At 39.3% G+C, this 24,246-nt stretch overlaps 1 protein-coding gene across 5 annotated transcripts in view; it reads left to right on the top strand.

Moving 5' to 3' along the window:
* The window catches only part of REPS2 (RALBP1 associated Eps domain containing 2), a 238,727-nt gene that overhangs the window by 114,177 nt on the left and 100,304 nt on the right, over positions 1-24,246 (top strand). For 4 of the 5 annotated variants that reach the window (XM_081564694.1, XM_081564693.1, XM_081564696.1 and 1 more), the window contains 6 exons: positions 3,163-3,226; positions 5,216-5,358; positions 9,653-9,747; positions 15,845-15,914; positions 17,398-17,451; positions 21,768-21,813. In XM_081564694.1, the coding sequence (XP_081420820.1) occupies positions 3,163-3,226; positions 5,216-5,358; positions 9,653-9,747; positions 15,845-15,914; positions 17,398-17,451; positions 21,768-21,813 (472 nt within the window). The remainder of the gene's footprint in view (positions 1-3,162; positions 3,227-5,215; positions 5,359-9,652; positions 9,748-15,844; positions 15,915-17,397; positions 17,452-21,767; positions 21,814-24,246) is intronic. The other variant, XM_081564695.1, reaches the window with a different exon arrangement.

The raw sequence follows: 24,246 nt of genomic DNA, 5'->3' as shown, positions 1-24,246 counted from the left end.
AAAATGGCTGTCTGAGGAGGCCTTACAAATAGCCATGAAAAGAAGAGAAGTGAAAAGCAAAGGAGAAAAGGAAAGATATACCCATTTGAATGCAGAGTTCCGAAGAATAGCAAGGAGAGATAAGAAAGCCTTCTTCATCGAACAGTGCAAAGAAATAGAGGAAAACAATAGAATGGGAAAGACAAGAGACTAGAGATCTCTTCAAGAAAATTAGAGATACCAAGGGAATATTTCATGCAAAGATGGGCTCAATAAAGGACAGAAATGGTAGGGACCTAACAGAAGCAGAAGATATTAAGAAGAGGTGGCAGGAATACACAGAAGAAGTGTACAAAAAAGATCTTGACGACCCAGATAACCATGATGGTGTGATCACTCACCTAGAGCCAGACATCCTGTAATGTGAGGTCAAGTGGGCCTTAGGAAGCATCACTACGAACAAAGCTAGTGGAGGTGATGGAATTCCAGTTGAGCTATTTCAAATCCTGAAAGATGATGTTGTGAAAGTGCTGCGATCAATATGTCAGCAATTTGGAAAACTGAGCAGTGGCCATAGGACTGGAAAAGGTCAGTTTTCATTCCAATCCCAAAGAAAGGCAATGCCAAAGAATGCTCAAACTACTGCACAATTGCACTCATCTCACACGCTAGTAATGTAATGCTCAAAGTTCTCCAGGCCAGGCTTCAGCAACATGTGGACCGAGAACTTCTAGATGTTCAAGCTGGATTTAGAAAAGGCAGAGGAACCAGAGATCAAATTGCCAACATCCTCTGGATCATCGAAAAAGCAAGAGAGTTCCAGAAAAACATCTATTTCTGCTTTATTGACTATGCCAAAGCCTTTGACTGCGTGGATCTCAATAAAGTGTGGAAAATTCTGGAAGAGATGTGAATTCCAGACCACCTGACCTGCCTCTTGAGAAACCTGTATGCAGGTCAGGAAGCAACAGTTAGAATTGGACATGGAACAACAGACTTGTTCCAAATAGGAAAAGGAGTACGTCAACGCTGTATATTGTCACCCTGCTTATTTAACTTACATGCAGAGTACATCATTAGAAATGCTGGGCTGGAGGAAGCACAAGCTGGAATCAAGATTGCCGAGGGAAATATCAGTAACCTCAGATATGCAGATGACACCACCTTTATTGCAGAATGTGAAGAGGAACTAAAAAGCCTCTTGATGAAAGTGAAAGAGGAGAGTGAAAAAGTGGGCTTAAAACTCAACATTCAGAAAACTAAGATCATGGCATCTGGTCCCATCACTTCATGGGAAATAGATGGGGAAATAGTGGAAACTGTGGCTGACTTTATTTTTCTGGGCTCTAAAATCACTGTAGATGGTGATTACAGCCATGAAATTAAAAGACTCTTACTCCTTGGAAGGAAAGTTATGATCAACCTAGATAGCATATTAAAAAGCAGAGACATTACTTTGCCAACAAAAGTCCGTCTAGTCAAGGCTATGGTTTTTCTAGTGTTCATGTATGGATGTGAGAGTTGGACTATAAAGAAAGCTGAGCGCAGAAGAATTGATGCTTTTGAACTGTGGTGTTGGAGAAGACTCCTGAGAGTCCCTTGGACTGCAAGGGGATCCAGCCAGTCAATCCTAAAGGAGATCAGTCCTGGGTTTTCATTTGAAGGACTGATGTTGAAGCTGAAACTCCAATACTTTCGCCACCTCATGCGAAGAGCTGATTCATTTGAAACGACCATGATGCTGGGAAAGATTGAGGGCAGGAGGAGAAGGTGATGACAGAGAATGAGATGGTTGGATGGCATCACCGACTCAATGGACATGGGTTTGGGTGGACTCCAGGAGTTTGTGATGGACATGGAGGCCTGGCATGCTGCGGGTTTATGGGGTCACAAAGAGTCGAACACGACTGAGTGACTGAACTATGGCTGTGCCGGGTTTTTGTTGCTCTTCGTGGGCTTTCTCGTTCGTAATGAACAGGGATTCTCATTGTGGTTGTTTCTCTTGTTGCAGAGCACAAGCTCTAGGGTGTGTGGGCTTCAGTAGTTGCAGTATTTGGGCTCAGTATTTGTGGCTCATGGACTCTAGAGCGAGCATTTAGTAGTTGTGGCACAAGGGCTTAGTTCCTCCACAGCATGTGAAATCTTCCCAGACCAGAGATTGAACCCACGATGCAGATTCTTATCCACTGTCCCATGAGGGAAGTCCCTCAAGACATTTCTGACAAATCTTTGACAAGTTGGCTATATAGATGTCCAGTAGCCCTATGTCACTATTATTTTCAGGGTGCTCTGGGGGAGGAAGCTCATTCGTGTATAGGGTACTTGTTTTTGATCCTTCATATATCAACGGAAAATAAGTCTGCTCTAGTGTCCATTCTAATCCTTTGTTTTAAGGCCAATTAGAAGACTTATAATCACTAAGGAAAGACATTTATCAGTTAAGAATAGCGTTTAGGGCTTTGACTTGACTAATTTTTGTTTAAGAATTGTGAAAATGTTTTGAGAGCATAAAGCATAAAAATTTCAATCTCAATAAGGATTGAGGCTAACATTTTAAGTGCAGTTGGAGCTTGCAGCTACATAAGGTGCAGAATAGAATCATTTCATGATTTCCATTGATATTGGTGAATTTGCAATGAATAAAGAAGGTAGTAATAGGTTCCTGGATACAATTCTTGAAGAGCCACCAAGAGATCTAAAATCTCACTGAAACACTTTCCCCAGATGCCTGTGTTATCTGTAGTATGCTGAGGTTAATGGTGTTCATTTTGTTTTTGCCTTGTTTCCTACCATGATTGTATTACTTTCACACACCCTTTCATTTAAAATGCTGGACAGATTTTTACTTTGAAAATTTTGATATTTTTATCTTCTGAGTTTTTAGTAAATTTTGCAGATTTTCAGAAAAATGAAGAAGGAACTTGAACATATATACTTTTCATCTGATAATAAGTATTATGTCACTACTTCTTTTGCCCTTTTCTAATTTACATATTCTTTTAAAAGCTGTTTGTATGTTGCTTTTAGCCACATGATTTGTAGTTGCTTTGATGAATAATTGTTATGTTTGTGGTTGTTGTATGGTAGGGATGGCTGAATGAAAAAAATGGTAATTCATCTATACATAAATGAAAAAGCTGCTCTAGGTAATTAATGATTTATTTAAACAATCGCTCTTGACAGGTTCTGTTGCCAAAAACTTCTTCACCAAATCAAAACTTTCCATTCCAGAACTCTCCTATATATGGTAAGTATAATTAATGCCTTGTAGTTTCATACTGTTATCCATAGCCATCCCTTAGCTCCTACTTTTGCATTTTAACACAATAATGTTTTGAATTTTTTAAAAACAAACTAAGAATATGAATAGAACTTAAATTATTGTTGCTATGAAGATTAAGTTATTATATGAAAAGCACAGTGAATAGTGTCTGGAATATATTATTCACTATTTGACTCTTTTAAAAAGTAATTTCCTGATTAGTATCCTCACCTAGATGCCTTTTCAATATAAGCAGTTGTGTGAGCATATGAGAATTTCCATCTTGTGTATTTTCAGGTTTTTCTACTTCATGTGCTGCACATAACTAGGGAACCTTGAAAAGCTATTCTTTATAATATTTTATGAGGCCAGGTGAACAGAAGGTCCACAGATATTTTGGAATTAAGTTAAATTTGACTATTCTTGCTGTGTCTGAGTTTCATTAATTTGGCTCATGTTTATCAGCTGGACCCTGGTTCAGACTTGCAGCTATGGTGCGCTGTGTACTTCGCTGCCTTGCCAGCTGCATCCCTGCCTCCAGAAGGGCTTCACAGGCTGGTCCAGATGACTCTGTTTGCTTTTATGAAAGTGTTTGGTGCCTCTATAAGCTCCCGGCTGCGTGTGGGCTGTTCTTCCTCGAGACTGAGTGGGAGACCATGCTGCTATAAATATATCATTAAAGTTTTGGAATATTTATGTAAAATTTTTAAATGAGGATTTACAAAAAATTATAGTAGGATTTAAAATTGCTTGTCATGTTTTGTGCATCATATTGAAAAACTCTTCCATTGACACTTGTAAATTCTACTGTATCTGGGATCTTGAGCTGGCTTTCAGTTCTTCAGCAATATATTCTAACTTTAAAGAAAAACGGCAAACCTTATTAGGCTTTAAAGCTTGGAAAAAAGAGAAGTTATCATTTTGTAAAGAATACAGTCTGTTTTGGCAGAATTCCCAGTCTTAACATTATCGGCATGAGGGTTCCTATCTTTTTGTTGAGTCGTATCCACAGAAGCTTTGTGGGCTTCTCTCCACCCATCGTTTAAAAAAGTTCCCTGGTTCCTTACCCTGGGGAGCTGGTACTTTCTGAATATTCAAGGGGGAGGTGGGTGTGAAGTTCCAAAGGAAAGTTCCAGAGCTTACCTTCCATGGTTTTTCTTTCAAGTAGAAAAAATATGCCTTCTCTCTCTGCTTGTCCTAACACAGGCGTATTTGTCTCTGTATGTCTAAGAGACTGGTTGAGCTTATGGGGTCTTAGTTGTTTTGACAAATAGGTCTCTGCTTTTCACGGGAAAACAATGACTGAAGCAAAGATAAGCCTTTTCAAGCCTCTCCCTTTCTTACTTTCCATCTCATCTGGTTCCAGCCCTCCCTACTTGCTAGTTTTATCTGAAAACATAATTCAACAAGTATTTACTGAGCTTATTTATATTTTTCCAGGAGAGAATTTTCAAGCAAATTTTTGATACAACATTTGTGTGACTTGAAAAGTTCAAGGTTTTTCCTTAAAGCTGAAAAATGAAGTGCTTGTATCTGAGTTTGGGTAATTGAGTAATGGCCAGGACACTGGTGAAAGGGCAGGGCCAGGTGAAAGGGCAGGGCCAGCCCTTCCTCCAACTATTTCAAGTGTCAGGCTCGAGCATTTCACACCATGCATTTATTGAATGAGTGTCAACTAACTGAAATTGTGGGCATCCTGTTCCTTTTCATCCCATAGTTTTTTGTTGTGCATTTTCTTAGAAAAACAGATCTACTGGAGAACTTGAAGACTTTAAATTTTTATTTATAAAGTGCTACTCATACTAGTGGTGTTGATTTTTCTTCCTCTGTGTGGCCTCGTGAGGTTTTATGAGAGTTTGGGGGATCCTGCAGAGCCACCACCAGAGAGCCTAGGAGTTGTGTTTGGATGTTTGAGGCTGAGCAACTTTCCCTCTGAGCCCCATGTTAGGTGCTCATGATATCTGCTATATTTAGGGAACTGAGTGATGCCGACTGCGATGGAGCCTTGACCCTGCCAGAGTTCTGTGCTGCGTTTCATCTCATTGTGGCCCGAAAGAACGGCTACCCACTGCCTGAGGGCCTGCCTCCAACTCTGCAGCCAGAGTACCTGCAAGCAGGTAAGGCCTGGTCATAAATCCCAAACCTTAGGTGTTTCCCATCCTGACCTTATAAGAAACTTGTTTTTTAAGATGATGTCCACATACTTTGAGGAGTCCTTTGTATCTATAGTTACTTTATTTAACTGATATTAGACTCACAACTTATCATGTGAGTCATAGGGATGATCTGGGTAAGTGTGAGTACTGTCTGGATGGATTTAAACCAAGGTCACTTACCCTTTCATAAAAATTGTGGATCAGGCAACTCCTGAATCCCCAGCTGATAAAAACATGTAGAGGAAGATCTTCCTTTAGAGCCAATGCTGACTTGGCATCTTCAGGCCAATTCTGGTGTCCCCAAGTGACCTTGGGCAATGGAATGGACTAGGATTCTTATACATAATGAAAAAGTTTAAAAATTACATGCAGTAAAATGTATGAAAGGCTGTAATCTTAAAGGTATACTTAATTTTTTTTATATGTATCCACCCATATAACTGCAATCAAATGAAAGATACAGAACATTCTAGCATGCCAGAAAGTTGGAATAGAACTCTGTCTTTTTCATTAATTAACAGCAATCCCCAATCCTCTGAATAGGAAAGAGTTACAGTGAGTCCAACATTTGTATTAACTTCTTTGAAAGATTGAAAAAATTAGTAGTGTCTTTTGACCATTCAAAGGCAGTGGGCTGATTTCCGATGTGAATTCTATTACTCACAGAAGTATAGCTTCCTTTGAAAGAAACAGCTGTCCAGAAACAGCTGGTGGTTTCAATAGCAATTCTCACTTTTTAGGGAGGATCTCTAAAACATGATAGCTTACTCATTGATGGTTATTGGCAAGAGGGAACCCGTGTCTAAAGAAAATGTGGTTAGTCATTAGTAGAGCATAAATTTTGTGGATAGATCTGGAAGAGGTCTTAGATTATCTTGTCTTGTCCCCTCCTCATAACGGCACAAGATTCAAAGTGACCAGTTACTTATCTGAGTCAGTCTTGAGATCACTGACTCTTAAATATTAATAAAAAGTCTGTCATTCTGTGGTAGGTACTAATGGGTGGAGGCTTAACCAAAGGGAAGAGTGTCTGGTGCCAGGGACAGGTAGAAAAATTGGGGGAAGCATGACCCATAGGATCATGCCCAGAGGTCCTCAGGAAACGTATGAAGGGGAGGGTTCACAGAGCAAATGCAACTACATATTTCAGAACTTGGACTTTGCTTATAGCAGCTGCTTTCTGACACCAGCGGACTGTAACCCCAGCCTGCTCCCTTTCCTTACAGGCTTGGGGATACTGTCAGGAGTCCCTAGGAACTAGTTTGCAAGTGGGCAGCATGATACACTGCTGTGTATCAGTCTCTTTCTTTGTGTCCCTTTCTCTGTCTCACACTCCCCTCTCTCATTCCCTTGGTTTTTTTTTTTTTCTTTATTTTAATTGGGGGCTAATTACTTTACAATACTGTGGTGGTTTTTGCCACACATTCACATGAATTAGCCATGGGTGTATATGTGTTCCCCATCCTGACCCTCTCACCCACCTCCCTCCCCATCCCATCCCTCAGGGTCATCCCAGTGCACCAGCCCTGAGCACCCTGTCTCATGCATCAAACTTGGACTAGCGATCTGTTTCACATATGATGATATACATGTTTCAGTGCTATTCTCTCAAATCATCCCACCCTTGTCATCTCCCACAGAGTCCAAAAGTCTATTCTTTACATCTGTGTCTCTTTTGCTGTCTCACATATAGGGTCATCGTTACCATCTTTCTAAATTCCATATATATGTGTTAATATACTGAATTGGTGTTTTTCTTTCTGACTTATTTCATTCTGTATAAGAGGCTTCAGTTTCATCCACCTCATTAGAACTGATTCAAATACATTCTTTTTAATAGCTGAGTAATATTCCTTTGTGTATATGTACCACAGCTTTCTTATCCATTCGTCTGCCAATGGACATCTAGGTTGCTTCCATGTCCTGGCTATTGTAAACAGTTCTGCGATGAACATTGGGGTACATGCGTCTATTTCAATTCTGGTTTCTTCAGTGTGTATGCCCAACAGTGGGATTGCTGGGTCATATGGCAGTTCTATTTCCAGTTTTTTAAGGAATCTCCATACTGTTCTCCATAGTGGCTGTACTAGTTTGCATTCCCACCAACAGTGTAAGAGGGTTCCCTTTTCTCCACACCCTCTCCAGCATTTATTGTTTGTAGACTTTGGATTATTTGGTGGCTTACTCATGGGCTTTTGGATATTTTTATGTCTAGGTGACTGGGTGGATTTTGGTATAGATTTTTAGCCTATAATTTGTTAAAAGTACTTACTGCTTACGTCCTATGTCAGAGGCACTCTGTTATTCTCTGTGATCAGAGTGCTATCACAGAGTTCTTACCATCATAGGACTTACAGTTGGAGAATGGATGACTTTAGGGAGGATTTCCTTAAGTGTTTGCATTTAAACGTGAAGGGTGAGCTAAGGGCACTGCAGGTGAAGAAGGGGGAAGAGTGGGCTCTGGGCAGAGGGGACAGCAGGTATGCTGCAATGTCCCTCTCTGATAGGGGGTTTGTAGCAGGGGAGGCATGTGAACTTCAGGTCACGGTGGCTGGAGTGCAGAGAGCCAGGCCCTGAGGATATGGCTGTAGTGGAACGTGGGGAACAGATCATGGGCAATGATGATGTGTTTGAAGCAGGGAAGGAACACAATCAGATTTGCTGTTTGAAACAGTCATGCTGGTTGCTGAACTGAGAGCAGGTTTTGAGGATGAAGGGTGGAAACTGAAGAGCAGATCATGGCAGAGTGGATCACAGCCATGGGAGGCTGGCACTGGGAAGTGACAGTGGAGGAGGAGGCATGGGAACTTGCAGGAGAGAGATTTAGCAGTGAATGGATGGCCTTGGTAGTTTTTGCAAGTGTTAGCTTTCTACGCAGCTCGACTCCTTCTTGATAAGGCACCAGGATATAATTGTAACCAGGTCACTGATTGGTCAGCTGGAAAGAGAAATCTTATCTTGGTTAAAACTCCTCTTGGGGCTGGATTGAGGGATGGTACAAACTTGGAAACATGTTTTGCTGAGGTTTTGTTTTTTTTTTTTTTTATTTTACCAAGGAAAGGGTGAGACGACTTGGTATAGTCAGAAAAATCACTGGGGCTCAAGGTTTGTCGCGCCTGCTATCAGTGAAACGCAGACCAGAGGAAGCAGAGGAATGATCTAAGGTGCTTGTGCTCCGCTGCATGTGGCAGCTCTTCCTTGGTGGCCACTACTTTACCAAGAGGGAAGTTGGCATTTCAAATCCTGGTGGTGATGGGAGGGTGAGAAAGGATTCAAAACAATACCAGTCCATGTTTTAACATTTGATTAATGGTATTTTTTAAAACATGCCATTAAAATTTTGATTTCTTAATAGCTGGTATTGACAAACTTGATTTGTAGCTTCTGTTTACTGTCTATCTTAGTCTGCTTTTCCTCTTTGGAGTATTGACAATTTCCTTAGCTGTTGAGACATTTCTTTTTTACTTACTTTGTGACAAAAGTAGTGAAACAGAATCTGCTTCTAAGAAATAGTGTGAGTGTTCAGTGTTAGCTTACCAGGTAGCATGATTTTTCTTACGCTGATACACTCATCTAGCCAGCAAACAACTGCTGTCTCTGCACTTACTATGTTGGAATACTCCCATAATGTGATTCTTATTTCATTGTTATAAATCAGTAAGAACTTGTGCTCTTACTTTTGTTATTCCTACTAACCAAAAGAAATGAGTATTTTATAAAGTTTTCTTCAGCATACAGCATTGTAAGATCTTGTCTATTTACTTCCAATAGTAATAGCTAAAATGGAGTATTTCCTCAGTTAATGTTTATGGTATGTAAACTATCACCATAGTTACCGCCATTTAAAAATGTTGCTGGTATCATAGTTAAAATGGAAGTATTGTGATACTGATGGTTAAGGTGGAAAATGACTTCTATGTTCTTAATATAACATGAAATGCTGACAGCATGAACTCTCCAGCAGGACTGCTGGCAGTTCAAGTTCCTATTCTTCATTTACTGGCTCTTTGACATTGACTAAGGTGCTTCACTTCACTGTTCCTTAGTTTTATTGTGTGTAGAGTAGGCATGGTAGAAGTACCAGCTTGTATATGTAAAAACCTGAAATACTACCTCAGTGTGATGAGTGCCATCTCTATTATAGGAACTGGCTGATTTTGTTGTTCTATTTATGAAGCACAGAAAAGCTGCAAGGAAACAATGACCACTGTGACTAAAGTATATATTCTTATGTATTATTTTTGTTTCTTTTTAGCCTTTCCTAAGCCCAAGCGGGAGTGTGCGTTATTTGATTCTTATTCTGAGTCAATACCAGCAAACCAACAACCCCGTGACTTGAATCGGATGGAGGTAAAAAAATCATCATATGTTAGTAAGTAAGGATGTGTGTACACTTAAATCCATTAGCTGATGTTCTTTACAGACTCTGGAAAATCTGCTTTCATAACGTTTTCTCTTCATACTTAGTACTTTGAAGCTCAGCAGTTCAGATTTAGACACCAGACATCTGTAATTATCTTTTTTTTTTCTTTTCTCCCTAAAACTAGATTTGGTGAAAAAAGCAAAGTAGCCTCTTGACCTTTTAGAGGTGAAATTTAGGTATTGCCAAAATTTAGGTATTTTTTAACTAAGCCAAAAAATGGAAGACAGTTTATTTACTTTAACCAAACTTCAATTCTGAAGTAAACATTGTAAAGCTGTACTTTTAGCAGCTTAGTATTAACAGAGTATAATGAATCAGAACAGTTTTGAGAGGAAGTTTGAGAACTGTATATGAGGGCCCCAATAACATTCAAAGCTGCCTAATTTGGATGATCCTCAAGAGAAACCCAAAGAATTCTTTTAACGATGGGCCATTGATGGCCTTAGACGTGTGCTTAGGGGTGCTTATGGTTATTGTTAATATCAGCACTATCATCACTATCACCACCGTTATAATTGCCGTGATGACAACTTATGATATCTGTTGTTCCCACCCTGAGAAAAATCTGGAAGTATTTCATAAATGGAGGTTTGTTCATAGGCTTCTATTACAGTGCTGTGACGTTGCTGCTGCTGCTGCTAAGTCGCTTCAGTCTTGTCCAACTCTGTGCAACCCCATAGACGGCAGCCCACCAGGCTCCGCCGTCCCTGGGATTCTCCAGGCAAGAGTGCTGGAGTGGGTTGCCATTGCCTTCTCCATCTAACGTTGCAAGATGATAGAAATCAAAGGCAAGATACAGGGCTATTTACAAAATTTCTTGTGATGGTGTGTGATTATTTTTTCTTCCCCCGTGAGGCTCTGGTGCCTGTAGTGTGTGTTGTGGATGCCATCCTCTCTGAGCCAGTCCAGCCTGCTTCTGCATCGTTCTCTCTGATAACATCTCTCTCAGCCTCTCTGCTACTCTTTTTCTGAGTTGTAGCCTCTGTGCTCCTTTGTGTAGCAGATTTCTCCTCTTAGGAAAGAGATAAAGTGATTTCAGGTGGAGTGATAGATGTGCATTCAAAGACGTTTGGCTTTTTCAATTTCTTTTCCTGTAGAATGTGTATGATGATGAAGCAGACATGATTGTCAGCCACTTTTCACAGCTCCTAGTGTATTCTGGGGTTGCTGGCAGTGTCTGTAGAAGTTTGTCTGTCAGGCCAGGACTCTGCAACTCTTATGCAGTTGCCCTGGTTTTTGTTTTTTTATTTTTAAATTAAATTTTTTTTTTTTTTTTTTTTTGCTATGGGTAGCCCTGCTTGTGTAAAATTATGTTGTTGTTAGGTGATTTACTAAAAAATGTCATAATTCATATTCTTTCTGGTTAAACATTTTGTTCCAACTTGCCATGGTATCAGATAGTCTTTGCCTTTCCAACGGAGACAAATAATGCTGGGTTTTTTGGGTTTTTTTGAGAAATTAATTACTGATTCATGTTGCTTTTCCCTGTGTACTCACTTCAGTGCAGTTTAGTTGCTTAGTTGTGTCCGACTCTTTGTGACCCCATGAACTGCAGCACGCCAGGCCTCCCTGTCCATCACCAACTCCCTGAGTCCACCCAAACCCATGTCCATCGAGTTGGTGATGCCATCCAGCCATCTCATCCTCTGTCATCCCCTTCTCCTCCTGCCCTCAGTCTTTCCCAGCATCAGGGTGTTTTCCAATGAGTCAGCTCTTTGCATCAGGTGGCCAAAGTATTGGAGTCTTAGCTTCAACATCAGTCCTTCCAATGAACTCCCAGGGCTGACCTCCTTTAGGATGGACTGGTTGGATCTCCTTGCAGTCCAAGGGACTCTCAAGAGTCTTCTTCAAGACCACAGTTCAAAAGTATCAATTCTTCAGCTCTCAGCTTTCTTTATAGTCCAACTCTCACATCCATACATGATTACTGGTGTACTCACTTATCATCTGTCTAAAAGGAAAGGACCAAATATACAGATGGCTGTCAAATCTCGAAATGGAGATATTTTAAACACAGGAATGCATACTTGAAGTTTATTTTATTTTTGACTGTGCTGCATGTCTTGTGGGATCTTAATTCCCTGACTAGGGATTGTACCCAGGCCCCTGGCAGTGAAAGCTTGGAGTCCTAACCACTGGAGCACCAGGGAAGTCCTCATGCTTGGAGTTTAAATAGAACTTGGTACCAGCAGCCTTGTGAGGGATGACTTCATGCAGGTGTTTGTTGTGGATGGAGCTATAGCTGATTCAGGTCTTGAGAAGTTCGCTCAGCAGTACATCTTTTTTAGAAGACTGCAGAGCTGTACCATGTACTTATTTCCATCAAGAATTAAAGATTACAATTTCAAGTATATGTGTCTTTAGCCGTGTTTCTTAGGTTACTGAATTGCTTTTTTTGTAAACAGGCTTATTGAGATATAATTCACATACATTCAGCTAAGGTATACAATTCAATGGTTTTGAGTATATTGACACTTGTACAACTATCACTATAGTCTAATTTTAGAACATCTTCATCACTCCAGAAAGAAACCTGTACCCATTAGCAGTCATCTACTATTCCCCTCTTGCCCCAGCCTCTAGTAATCACTAAGCTATTTTCTGTCTCTGGAATTTGCCTATTCAGGACATTTCATATAAATAGAAACATGTAACATGTGGTCTTTTGTGACAGGCTTCTTTCATTTAGTATAATGTTTGTTTTTTGATCTTCCAGTTTTATTGAGATATAGTTGATGTATTTGTTGTTGTTGTTCAGTCTCTAAGTCATGTCCAACTCTTTGCGACCCCATGGACTGCAGCATGCCAGGCTCTTCTGTCCTCCACTGTCTCCCAGAGTTTTCTCAGATTCATGTCCATTGAGTCGGTGATGCTATCTAACCATCTCATCTTCTGTCACCCTCTTCTCCTTTTGCCTTAAATATTTCCCAGCATCAGGGTCTTTTCTAATGAGTCAGCTCTTTGTATCAGGTGGCCAAAGTATTGGAGCTTCAGCATCAGTCCTTCCAATGAATATTCAGGGTTGATTTCCTTTAGGATTGACTAGTTGGGTATCCTTGCTGTCCAAGGGACTCTCAAGAGTCCTCTCCAGCACCACAATTCAAAAGCATCAATTCTTCAGTGCTCAGCCTTCTTTATGATCCAACTCTCATATCCGTCCATGACTACTGGAAAAAGCATAGCTTTGACTATATGGACCTTTGTCAGCAAAGGGATGTCTCTGGTTTTTAATATGCTCTCTAGGTTTCTCATGGCTTTGCTTCCAAGGAACAAGCATCTTTGAATTTCATTGCTGTAGTCCCCGTCCGCACTGATTTTGGAGCCCAAGAAAATAAAATCTGTCACTGCTTCCATAGTTGATGTATACAACTGGATAAGTTTAAGGTATATAGCCAAATGTTTTGACTTACGCACATTTTGAAATGATTACCACAATAACTTTAGTGAACATCCATCATCTCACATAGAGACACCATTGAAGAATTGGGAGAAAATATTTTTTTTTTCTTGTGATGAGATCACTTTGTGTAATATTTTAAAGTTCGTTCACAGTATAGCATGTATCAGTGCTTTATTCCTTTTCATTGCTGAATAATATTCCATTGTATGGCTAGAACACATTTTGTTTATCTATTTTTCAGCTGATGGAAATTTGGGTTGCTTCCACTTTTGGGCTGTTAGAAAAAAATCCTGCTGTGAATATCCATGTACGAGTTTTTGTGTGCACACATGTTTTCACTTCTCTTGGGTATAAACTGAGGAGTGAATTGATTGGATCACATTATACCTTGTGTTATACTTTTTGAGGAACTAGCAAACTACTTTCCAATGCAGCTATACCATTTTACATTCCTCTACCAGCAATGTATGAGGGGTCCAATTTCCCCATATCCTTGTTAACTTTGGTTACTATCTCTCTTTGATTTTAGCCATCCTAGTGGGAATAAAGTAGTATTTCACTGTGGTTTTTATTTGAATTTCCTAATGACTACTGATATTAAGCATCTTTTTGTGTGCTTATTAGCCATTTGTGTGTCTTCTTTGGTGAAATATCTATTCCTATCTCTTGTCCATTTGTAAACTGGGTTTATTATTGAGTTTTAAGTGTTTTGTATATGTTCTGGATATAAATTTCTTATTAGATACGTAATTTGCAAGTATTTTTCTTTGTTTTTCTCCTCTTTCTTGATAGTATCGTTTGTAGCACAAATGTTTTTTATTTTGATGAAGTAGTAGAATTTATCTAATTTTTTCTTTTTTTACTTGTGCTTTTGGTGTCACGTCTAAGAAACCATTGCCTAATACAAAATCATGAAGATTTATTCCTATGTTTTCTTCTAAGGGTTTTATAGTTTTAGGTCTTACATTTAGGTTTGTGATCCATTTTAAGTTAATTTTTATATAGATTGTGAAGAAGAGGTTCAACTTCATTCTTTTGTATGTGGATATCAAGTTATCTCAGCATCATTTCTTGAATAGACAATTTCCCCCCTACTCAATTGTTTTACACCTTTGTTGGAAATCAGTTGACCACAAATGTAAGGGTATATTTATGGATTCTCAATTCAGTTCCATTGATCTATATGTCTGTCATTATGTGAGTACTATAGTGTGTTGATTCCTGTAACTTTTTGCTAAGTTGTTCTTTTTCAAGAATATTTTTGCTATTTTGGGTTCCTTGCATTTTTATATGCAATTTAGGGCCAGCTGGTCAAATTCTGCAAAAGAAAATAAGGATTGCTTCAATTTTGTAGATGAATTTTGGGAGTATCACCATTTTAACAGTATTAAGTCTTTTGACCCATGAACATAGAATGTCTTTCCATTTATTTAGATTTTTAAAATTTCTTTAAGTGATGTTCTTTTGGATTTCTTTTTATCTGTTTTTTTCTACTCCTAAATTATTTTATTTTGTTAAGGATCTGGTTTATAATCCAGTTGGGACAAGAAAATGAAAGAAGGGCACGGTTGAGATACATTCTGTGTTCTAAATTAGGTCTGGAGCCTTCATTGTGATGCCAAGAATGACTTGTCTGAGCATTCTTAAACCCTAGATCAGATTACCGCCAGGCAGTATTGTAACTCCATTCTTTGAAACATTTTGAAAACAGAAGTATTGCTTATCTCTCTTAGGCTGTTCTGATTTTGAGAGGTAAACCAATTAACCTTTGGGAGCACCAGATAACTCCAGGAATTTACCCTACTTTAAGTTTTAAAATTTATCTTTATTTGATTCTTTGAATATATTTAAAATAAAAAGAATACCAAAAGGCTTATAGTGACAAGTCGTCTTCTCATCCCTATCCCTATCTACCCAATCACCCTTCAGTTTTTATATATCTTTCTAGAATTTGTTTATATATATACCAAATATGAATATATTATCCTTTAATCTTATCAGAGGACAGAGTCCATGCTAATTGAGCATTTATAAGAAATTATAGTAAGTAGGTTTTACACAGAATTTTAAACTAATCAGCACATGATCAGTTTGGGTATTCATCTTAGTATAAGTGAAAACGTCTACCTTAAATGAGTTAGCAGAAAGTTTTCTTCTGCACACCAATAAAATTCTCTTATTTATGACAGGGAGGCTATTTGAATCAGAGTTGAGCACCCTCTGCATAAGAGATTCTGTCAAATACCCACATGATGGGACTACTTGTCAGAACCTCTTGCTGCTTATGAGAAAATACCTAGAGCATAGGTTTGTTCTTGACTGAAGTCATGGGCAAATGCTCTACCACTCTGGCTGAATCCCACACCAGATTCAGATACAATGTATGTTCTATACATAGACCTCAGCCTAAATCATTATGTTTTTTCTCTGTGTATATAAAATTTTTAAATGCAGATTAACTTATACCTCACTAGAAACCTAAAAAAAAAAAAATTAAATGTCAAGGTTTATGGAAGACAGAAATATTGGCAAAATATACAGCTTTTAAAAACATTTTCGTCATATATGCACATCACTTCATTTTCATTCCAACCCATATTATTAATTTATTTTTCTTTTCCAAGAAACTGTCCATTAAAGACATGGCCGACTTTCCTGTCCCTACCCAAGATGTGACTGGTGATGACAAACAAGGTATGAAAAGAATGAGTTTTCTCCCTTTAGGAACATTTTCTGTGTATTTTTTAATCTACTTCTCTTGGAATGGCTGGTTTCTGGAGTGTGTGAGAACTGTTCTCAGTATATGAACACATATGTACGGATTAAGTTGTTCAGTTGTTGTCAACAAACTATAGTTCGTAAAGCAGTAATGAGCTTGAGAGTCCAAAACCCTTCAGTTACGACCCTATACTCAGAGCTGATCCTCAGTCTTCTCTGACACCTTATATTGGAATCTGGCTGTACTAATTAGGAAATGACTGGAAGCTGAATGGTTTGAGAACACAACATCTTGTGTTGGCAGGTGTGATCCCAGAATATCAATATAAATGTACATTTGCACACAGATCTAACTGTCAAGGAAGCTACCTTCTGGAGAGAGAGTTTCTGTCCCTGGGCTTTATTCTTTTTGACTTTGTAGGTGTTGGGCTGTGACGTGGAGCCCAGCAACAATTTCCTTATCTTACTGGGTGGGTGAGAGCATTGCAGCAGTGTTGCTTGTTATAGCTAGCATCAAGCACAGGGATGACTTGGCTTGGCACTGTCTGGAAGAGAAGGAAGAATAGCCTACTTCCTCCCATGCTTCTATTATAATGCTTTATAATTGATTGAGTCCTTTCTCATGCACTGCATTATTCAGTCCTCACAAAATTGAATGGAGGCTGGTATATTTTATCGCCTAAAATATATGGATGAGTAAACTCAAGTTCAGGCAGTATGAATCATTTACTCAGTAAGAAAAAGAGCAGCGGTAAGAACCAAGATTTTCTAATTCTCAAGCCAGTATCCCTTCTATTGGACTGTAGCTCACCAGGCTCCTCTGTCCATGGGATTTCCTAGGCGAGAATACTGGAGTGAGTTGCCATTTCCTTCTCCAGGGGATCTTCCCGACCCAGGGATCAAATCCAGGTCTCCTGCATTGTAGGCGGATTCTTCACTGACTGAGCCAACAGGGAAACAATTACAATAATTGCATGCTCTCTATTTCAGTGTTTGATCAGGAGGGACAGGCAGACCTGGACATTGTCTATAGCAGCAAGTACTTTGATAACTCTCTTTACTAGTGGATCCTAGCCTTAAATGCCCGTTGGAATAACCTGGCGAGCTCTAAAAATCCTGAAGCCTGGCTCTCACTCCCAGAGAGATTCTGATGTCTTTGCTTGGAAAAAAATGGGGAATTTTGATATTTCCTGGTAATACTCTCCCAAGCCACTGGTGGCACTCTCTCTGGAACATTGAAAATATGTCTTTATTCTCTGTAGGAGTAGAGCCTATTATCATACCCTAGGAGGCTTTTATTGTTTTAGTAAGTGCTATAGCAACTTACAGGTATATAGAACACTGTTTTCGTAAGTGATAACTTGGAATTCTTTGTTTTAACGTAATATGCTTTAGATATAATTTTTTTTCTTTTCTCTTCTTTTCTCTCTCTGGTTCTTTAAAAACAAAACACTGCTAGCTTTGAAGAGTGCTCCTGATGAAGCCTTACCAAAGGACATGTCTGAGGATTCAGGTAGGAGAAAACCAATTTAATATATTTTAAATGTAATTATTTCTAAAAAAAAAAAAAAAAAAAAAAAAAAAACCCTGTAGTTTCAGTGAGAAGACTGGCACATTTGTGATTATATATATATATATATATATATATATATATATATATATATATATTTCTTTCCAAATATTTGTTGTGTGTTTTATTCTAAGGAAACCTTTTGGTTTCTTTTTTACTCCTTTGCTCTTCTCAGGTATGAGAAGAGGGTGATTTCTTTCTAAGTTTTAAATATAGTTTTCACTGAAAGGATCTCTCAGTTTGAATTGAGGGTCTCATTGTCACTAAGTGTAAAGTTGAGAAGGCTTTGAGAAGATTTCAATAAGCCATTGTGGTTTCTCTGCAGAGTAAGGAGCTGATGGGGTAGATCAATGGGAGGCTCATAGGTGAAACTTTCCATTTCCAAATTAAAAATCTCAAATATTTTCATTATACTTCACCACCAGGAAAGCAGGTAAATGTGCTTATACACGGAGTAGATTCCATGGAGAAAAATAAAAGTTGTGTTTGCCCAGGTTTTTGGAGAGTCAGGACTGTGTCTCTGGACCATGGAGATGGCCGGGCCTGTGTCCTCAACTTTCTCGATGGAGCTGTCATTGAACCAAGATGAACCTAGTTTAGAACATACTGGCTGGGGATGTTTGTAGCTCTGGTTATAAGGACACAAAAGAAGTTGCTCCTTTCTCTTTTAATATTTAATAATTAAATCATGTTTGTTTCAGTTAGCTAGCTTTATTTGTTAAAGTTAGAACAAAGGAATCAATATTTATCGAGGCTTAGTAGTGTATTTCCCAAACACCAAGTTCATTTAAGTTTTAAAAGAGAGAGGGATAGAGATAGAGAAAGGAATGGGGAACGAGGGAGAGAGGAAGAGGGAGATGGAGGAAGAGAGAATGAATATGAATGAGAATATATGATTGTTTACAGTGATGAGGCCTAAGAATCTGTATTTTCAGACAACCCCCTAGGGGATTCTAATGTTCAGCCTATTTGGGGAACCACTACCTCTCAAAAGCAATGTTAAGAAATAGGAAATTAAGATTGTAAATTAACTGTGACTCCAAAAATGGTAGGAATTTTCAAGCTGTGTTTTAGTTTTGGAAACTGATTCAAGTTCCTTCATCACGGGGGAAATGCTCTATTTGCGTAGGACAATCACCCGACGTAGGTTCCTTCCAACTCTAATTTTTGGAAATGGAAGTGGATACGTCCCAGTTTTTGTAAACTTCATGTTATGGTATTAATAAAAGCTATTTAAATTTGGAGAGTTAAATTGTACTTCTCCAACAACCTTTTTGGCTTATAACTCTTCCTGTTTATTTCCATGAGCATTTTGTGTTCTCTGGGGCAGGAGTTTTAGATGTCATTTTCAACATTTCTTCATTGAATAGGGCATGGCATCCATCACCAGTCAGAGCCTATCACGGTATATGTGCCACAGTATGTAAAGTATATCTGAATTTGTTTCACATTCTACCTGGGAGCATGCTGTGTGGTTTCTGATTTGTTCTTTGCTGCCCTTTCTGGAGTGGATATGAGGGAATACCTCATCTGAAAGCTTATTTAATGCTCAGGGAACGTTTGGATTCTTAGTAAACGACAGGAGTTTCAAGGTGATGGTTTCTAATTCTGGAGGCTTTCCATACCATGTTAGCAGTTCACCTTGGTTGAGTTGCCATCTCCTGGAGAATTAAACTTTAGGCTTGCCTTCCTGTCCTGTTTCTGTTTCCTGGAAAGGTCGCGTGCCTGGGGTGTTCTAGGAAATTCTCATTCTTCTTCTCTCTGCCCAGCTCAGTGAGAAGCTCTGATTTGCCCATGGTCTTCTGCTTGGATTCTGACACAGCCTACCCTCACCATTTTTGCAGGTGTTCACATGCTCCAAATGCTGAGTCCAACTTTCAGGGGCTTGGAAGCTGATGGAAGATTTAACTAGAATCGTGTTCTCCAGCTTTTTCAGATCTGGAACCTGTTGCAACTCACCAGCCCTGCCTGGGATCTCATTTCCCACTTCTGCCCTTCCTTCCGCAGAGGGTGGTGATAACCATGATAATAGTAATGGCAGTGAAGAGAATGTTGTGGCTTATAGATAGGATGGGACTGTATCATCAGGGAGTGGGGTATTCCTCGGTACGTAATTTTCTCATAGGCTCTTACCCTTTTAATTGCTGAGTATGTGTATAGTAGTAGAATCTGATGGATTTCTTAGCTGATGTCACATTGCAGCCTTATTCACCAGGCCACTCTACACCACAGCCATCTTTTTCTGGGTGTCTCCACATCATGCCAAGGGTGTAGGACCTGCTTGTCCTCACACTGTAGCCTTCAGCCTGCTGTTGGTGTTTCTCGCAGTTGCCACCCTGATGGTCTTAAGCAGCAGAGCACTTCTCTCCTTCTATTCCCTGAAACTAAATTTTGAAACCAAATTTCTAAGCTTAAAAAATTAAGGACACTGTACAAGAGTAATATTTTGTAATTCTAGAATACATCTAGTTTTTAAAATGCTTTCATTTTCTTATCTCTCCGTGTGAGAAAGGGGCCTCATTTTTGTTCTCTTCATTTTGTAGGTGAGGGGACTGAGGTTCAGAGAAATCACAGCTAGTGAATGTCGCAGCCAGGAGGAGTTGGCCTAGTTGTTAACCCTCAGCCACCCCCCTCACCCCATATGTCTGCCTGTCTATCACCAACAGGATTCCTGCTCCTTCCACACCCATCCACACCCCAGCATAAAGACAGATGGTGGCAGTGGACAAAGGAATTAACAAGTTACTGTGGTCTGGTTTGGGGAATAGTCTTTTAACATGACCTAGACCTCTCTGACTCACACATTTCTGGGAAGCAGTGGGGCCTGAGAGAAGCAGGTCAGAGCCAGCCATGGTGAATGGGGTCCCACCGTTTACCCAGCTCCCGGGCAGCTTGCTGGGCTAGAGGAGAGGCTCCCTTGGGCCACTATCCTTTGCCGCCCAGGGACCTGGAGAAGAGGGGGTGGTTGTCCGTCCTCCAGCAGGTGCCACTGTGGGTGCACGAGACCCAGCAAGGCAGGTTCACACTGCTCGGCCTCCCATGCTTCTTGGGGCTCTGGCAGCCTTCAAGTGGTTTATAGTCAAAAGGTGGCTGTTTACTCACTCCAAGAAGCCAGGGTGCTTTGGTTGGGAGAAATGCATGTCTTCTGCAGCTGACCATAGTGAAGGGAACGTGTGTTCCTAGTTTGCTTTGTACCTTGGTAGCATCTCAGTTCCTCATTTCTGCCCTGCTTATCTAACCTAAGGAATTTAAGGACTCCCTGGTAGCTCAGTGGTAAAGAATCTGCCTGTAATGCAATTGACATGGGTTTGATATCTGGATTGAGAAGATCTGGAGAAGGAAACGGCTACCCATTCCAGTATTCTTGCCTGGAGAATCCCATAGACAGAGGAGCCTGGTGGGCCATGGTCCATGGGGTAGCAAAGAGTTGGACATGACTGAGCAACTAACACTTTCACTTAATGATCGTCGGAAATCCAGCATGCTTCCCACCAAGGAAGGTTTTTATCTTTGGAGTAATGTAAAAGAGGATGACGTCAAGCAATGAAACATTTTCTTTCTGATTATTCCCAACAACTTACAATGGGAAAGTAGGCTTCATGTGTGTTGGTAGTGAGCAAGCTAGTTTATGATTTAAATTGGTGAAGGAAAAGTTGTCTGGTTGACAAAATATATTCCATAATACTCTCTGTATAATTTGAGACACAAGAATATTTTCTTATGGTAAAAACTGCATAGTTCATTTCAGCTTAATTGTGGGAGCTTTGATTTCTTGTGGTCATGCTGTCCTGGTGGTGTATTTTAAGAAAACCTTAAAAATATGTAGCCTGATAGATTTCTTCCTAGCCTTCAGGGAAGACTGGTTCAAAATCTGTTATTATTTAATACTTGGCTATCATGATAGACCAAGAAACCCTCAAGTCTGAACCCATCATTGTATAAATAGATAACCTCTTGAGGGAGTTGTCTTTTTAGACTGAAATTTCTTCATTAGCCAGCTTCGATGTAAGAATGGCTTTGTGGCTAGTGCTCTGATGAAAGGAAAAATATGTTGCTTTCTCTTTCCTGTTAATTGTGCCTTTAGCTTTAGAAATAAAATTATGGAATCACAAAAATGTGGAAGTGGTCAAGTTTTCCACAGGGATATTTGTACCTCACGTTTACTGTTGATGTGTTCTGTACTAGCCCAGGTGCTGCTTATAAACCTGTTTAACTGCAGACATGAAACCCAAGCAAACAGCAAATAATCTTTGTTTCAGCCACTCCTAAGGATTCCAACAGTCTCAAAGCAAGACCAAGATCCAGGTAGTGTTTGTTTAAATTTCTGCTTTAATGCCCTTTGTGCCCTCTCCCTGACTAGAAGTAAATCTCCCAACCAAAACCCTAACCCATGATCCCCTTTTCCCTTCAGTTTGACACTTAGTCTGTAGGTGAGTTTACTCGTCTCTAGGGGCCTGACTGGAGCCCTCAGTGCTGCTGGGGAGGCTCTTAGTTTCTGTGTTTACTGGTGCTGGAAGAGGGGCTGCAGCTCTTTGGCAAGCTGTCACGAAGAAGGGGGCTGTGTGACATGACTCAGTTGCTGCAGGATGATAACGAATAGTGGGAAAGTACCTTTGGAAAGAGGGAAATATGGTTTAAAGGTAACTAACACTGAAATGTGAACACCAAGAAATAAGAAGTCTGGGTATAAAATCTAGAGTAGGGAATGAAAATGCTCTGGCGATTTCACTGAGGCTCAAAACTGCAGGTAAGCAGTGTTTGTGAACTGTTTCTTAGCTTCATGATCGCTGAGTCAGGAGAGGCTAGGAGCAAAGGGAGAGCCATCAGATAGTAGATAGGAGGAGCGAAGAGGAATATAGAGATGCTGATAGAACTCCTAGAACCTCAAGGAGGGGACATGGTGTTGAGATTATTGTTCACCAGTAGACTGCAGTGGGAGATGGGATGCTGCTTGTGTGTTTTCCAAGTTTTGCTTTGGCTCTCAATGATTTTTTCCCTCCTTTGGCTACTAGATGTGTTCCTAAGAAGGTGAATTTAAATATGATCGTATTTAGTATGCTTGAAATACTGCTATTTAAGGAACTCTGGCCTCCTTGTAAGTCAAAGAATTACACCTTAGTTTATCTTTTATATCTGGATTTTCCAAGTTAGAGTTTTGTTTCCTTGTTTATAGAAGGTACAGATACCTATGTTCATATTTGTTAAAGCAAATATGTATAAGTAATAGATATATTTAACAAATATGAATGTATGTTCATATTTGTTAAAACAACAGGTACAGTAATTTTTGGTAGGAAAAAAGGTATAGTCCCTATTTCTCTCTATGGCCACCACATTTACTGATCCTGTTTTTAAAGGATGAATGGATCCTTTATAAATTACTCTGTATCGGCTCTAGGATGTAGGAGTGGTAACATTTGTCTGCCTTCATAGTAAACAAATACTTATCTGAATGGCAGAAATCGACCCTCATAGTTTTTTTTATTCTGCTAGCTTCCTCTCTGTCTCTCAAAGCAAGTGAAATGACAAAATCTCAATCACACATTCTATTATTAATATTTCTGCCTAAATTTTATATATGATTCTTTTAGGGATTGTCCTCTTGGTTTAATTTGGATGTTGTTATTTTCACTACACCCAACTGCGTCTTTACTGAGACCGTGAGAATCAAATTATTTGAATCCTCCTTTTTAGAATAACAAAACATTTTAGAAATGTAAGGGGAAGGGAAATCACCCTTCTAATACTACTACATTCATTATTTTGTTGAGTCCCTGCACATTTATATTTTAATTGGCTGCATTCATAGTTTTATAGTATCACTTATTGAATATTCATTTACCTTTCTGTGTAAAAATATAAATACACAGGTTATATATGGAAGTAAAATGAAATAAGATATGTAGTATGAGATTATGTGCTCAAGTATATGTATACGTGTGTATATATACCTGCACATGATTTATACATACCACATTATTTTTTCTTCCTTGAGTGAAAAATGTCTCTAGAGCTATATCTGGCATAGAAAGTTCTTTTTAGCTAGGGTCCCTAATTTCCTTTCTTAATCAGGAGTTCCCATTTGAAAACTTTGTTGCCCTTTTATGTGGAGTCTCTTTTATTCTGGTTGAAAGGATCAGAGCACTCTTCCTGTTAGTTGTTGCCTGCCTTTGCCTTGCGTGTCTTGCAAGTTGTGTTACAAGGATCACTGCAAGAGCATATCACATGTCATTATGGTGGCTTTATTAAAGATTGCAACCTTGCATGATGAGCAAAACTCTGGACTACCGCATAGAAACCTTGAGGAAGTTATTCAGGAAAATAAGAACTTGCTATGTCAAAACTAGCTTTACCAAGAACTGAAGTTGCTTAAAGTAATGAATAGATTCTAATTTCCTGAGTGCTACTGTAAGAGCTAAATATCAAGGCAATTTCCTGAGGCTAATTTGTCTCTAGGACACATCTCTGACTCAAAGGTCATTTTCTTCTTTGGCATGAAGTTAGCTCAGAAGCTGAATAGAACAGACATAAGATGTATATATGCACTTCTTATAAAACCATATTGGGAACTCATCGACATAGTCCTCAGCAATAGACTAATGTACTTAGTTGAATTAATTTAGAAAATAAGCAGGACTCTAATAAATAGTCTACCTGCTCCTGTCCAAAGGTTTCTTCCCTGGCTCATAGACAGTGTCAAAGCATTTTAAAAATGGAATTTAGAAACTGAGATTGGAG

Source organism: Giraffa tippelskirchi, chromosome X (assembly GCF_054371585.1).
Source record: "Giraffa tippelskirchi isolate mGirTip1 chromosome X, T2T-mGirTip1v1.2.pri, whole genome shotgun sequence".
NCBI lineage: Eukaryota > Metazoa > Chordata > Mammalia > Artiodactyla > Giraffidae > Giraffa > Giraffa tippelskirchi.
The sequence above is the reverse complement of the archived record's forward strand: the minus strand, read 5'-3'. Positions and strand labels throughout refer to the sequence as shown.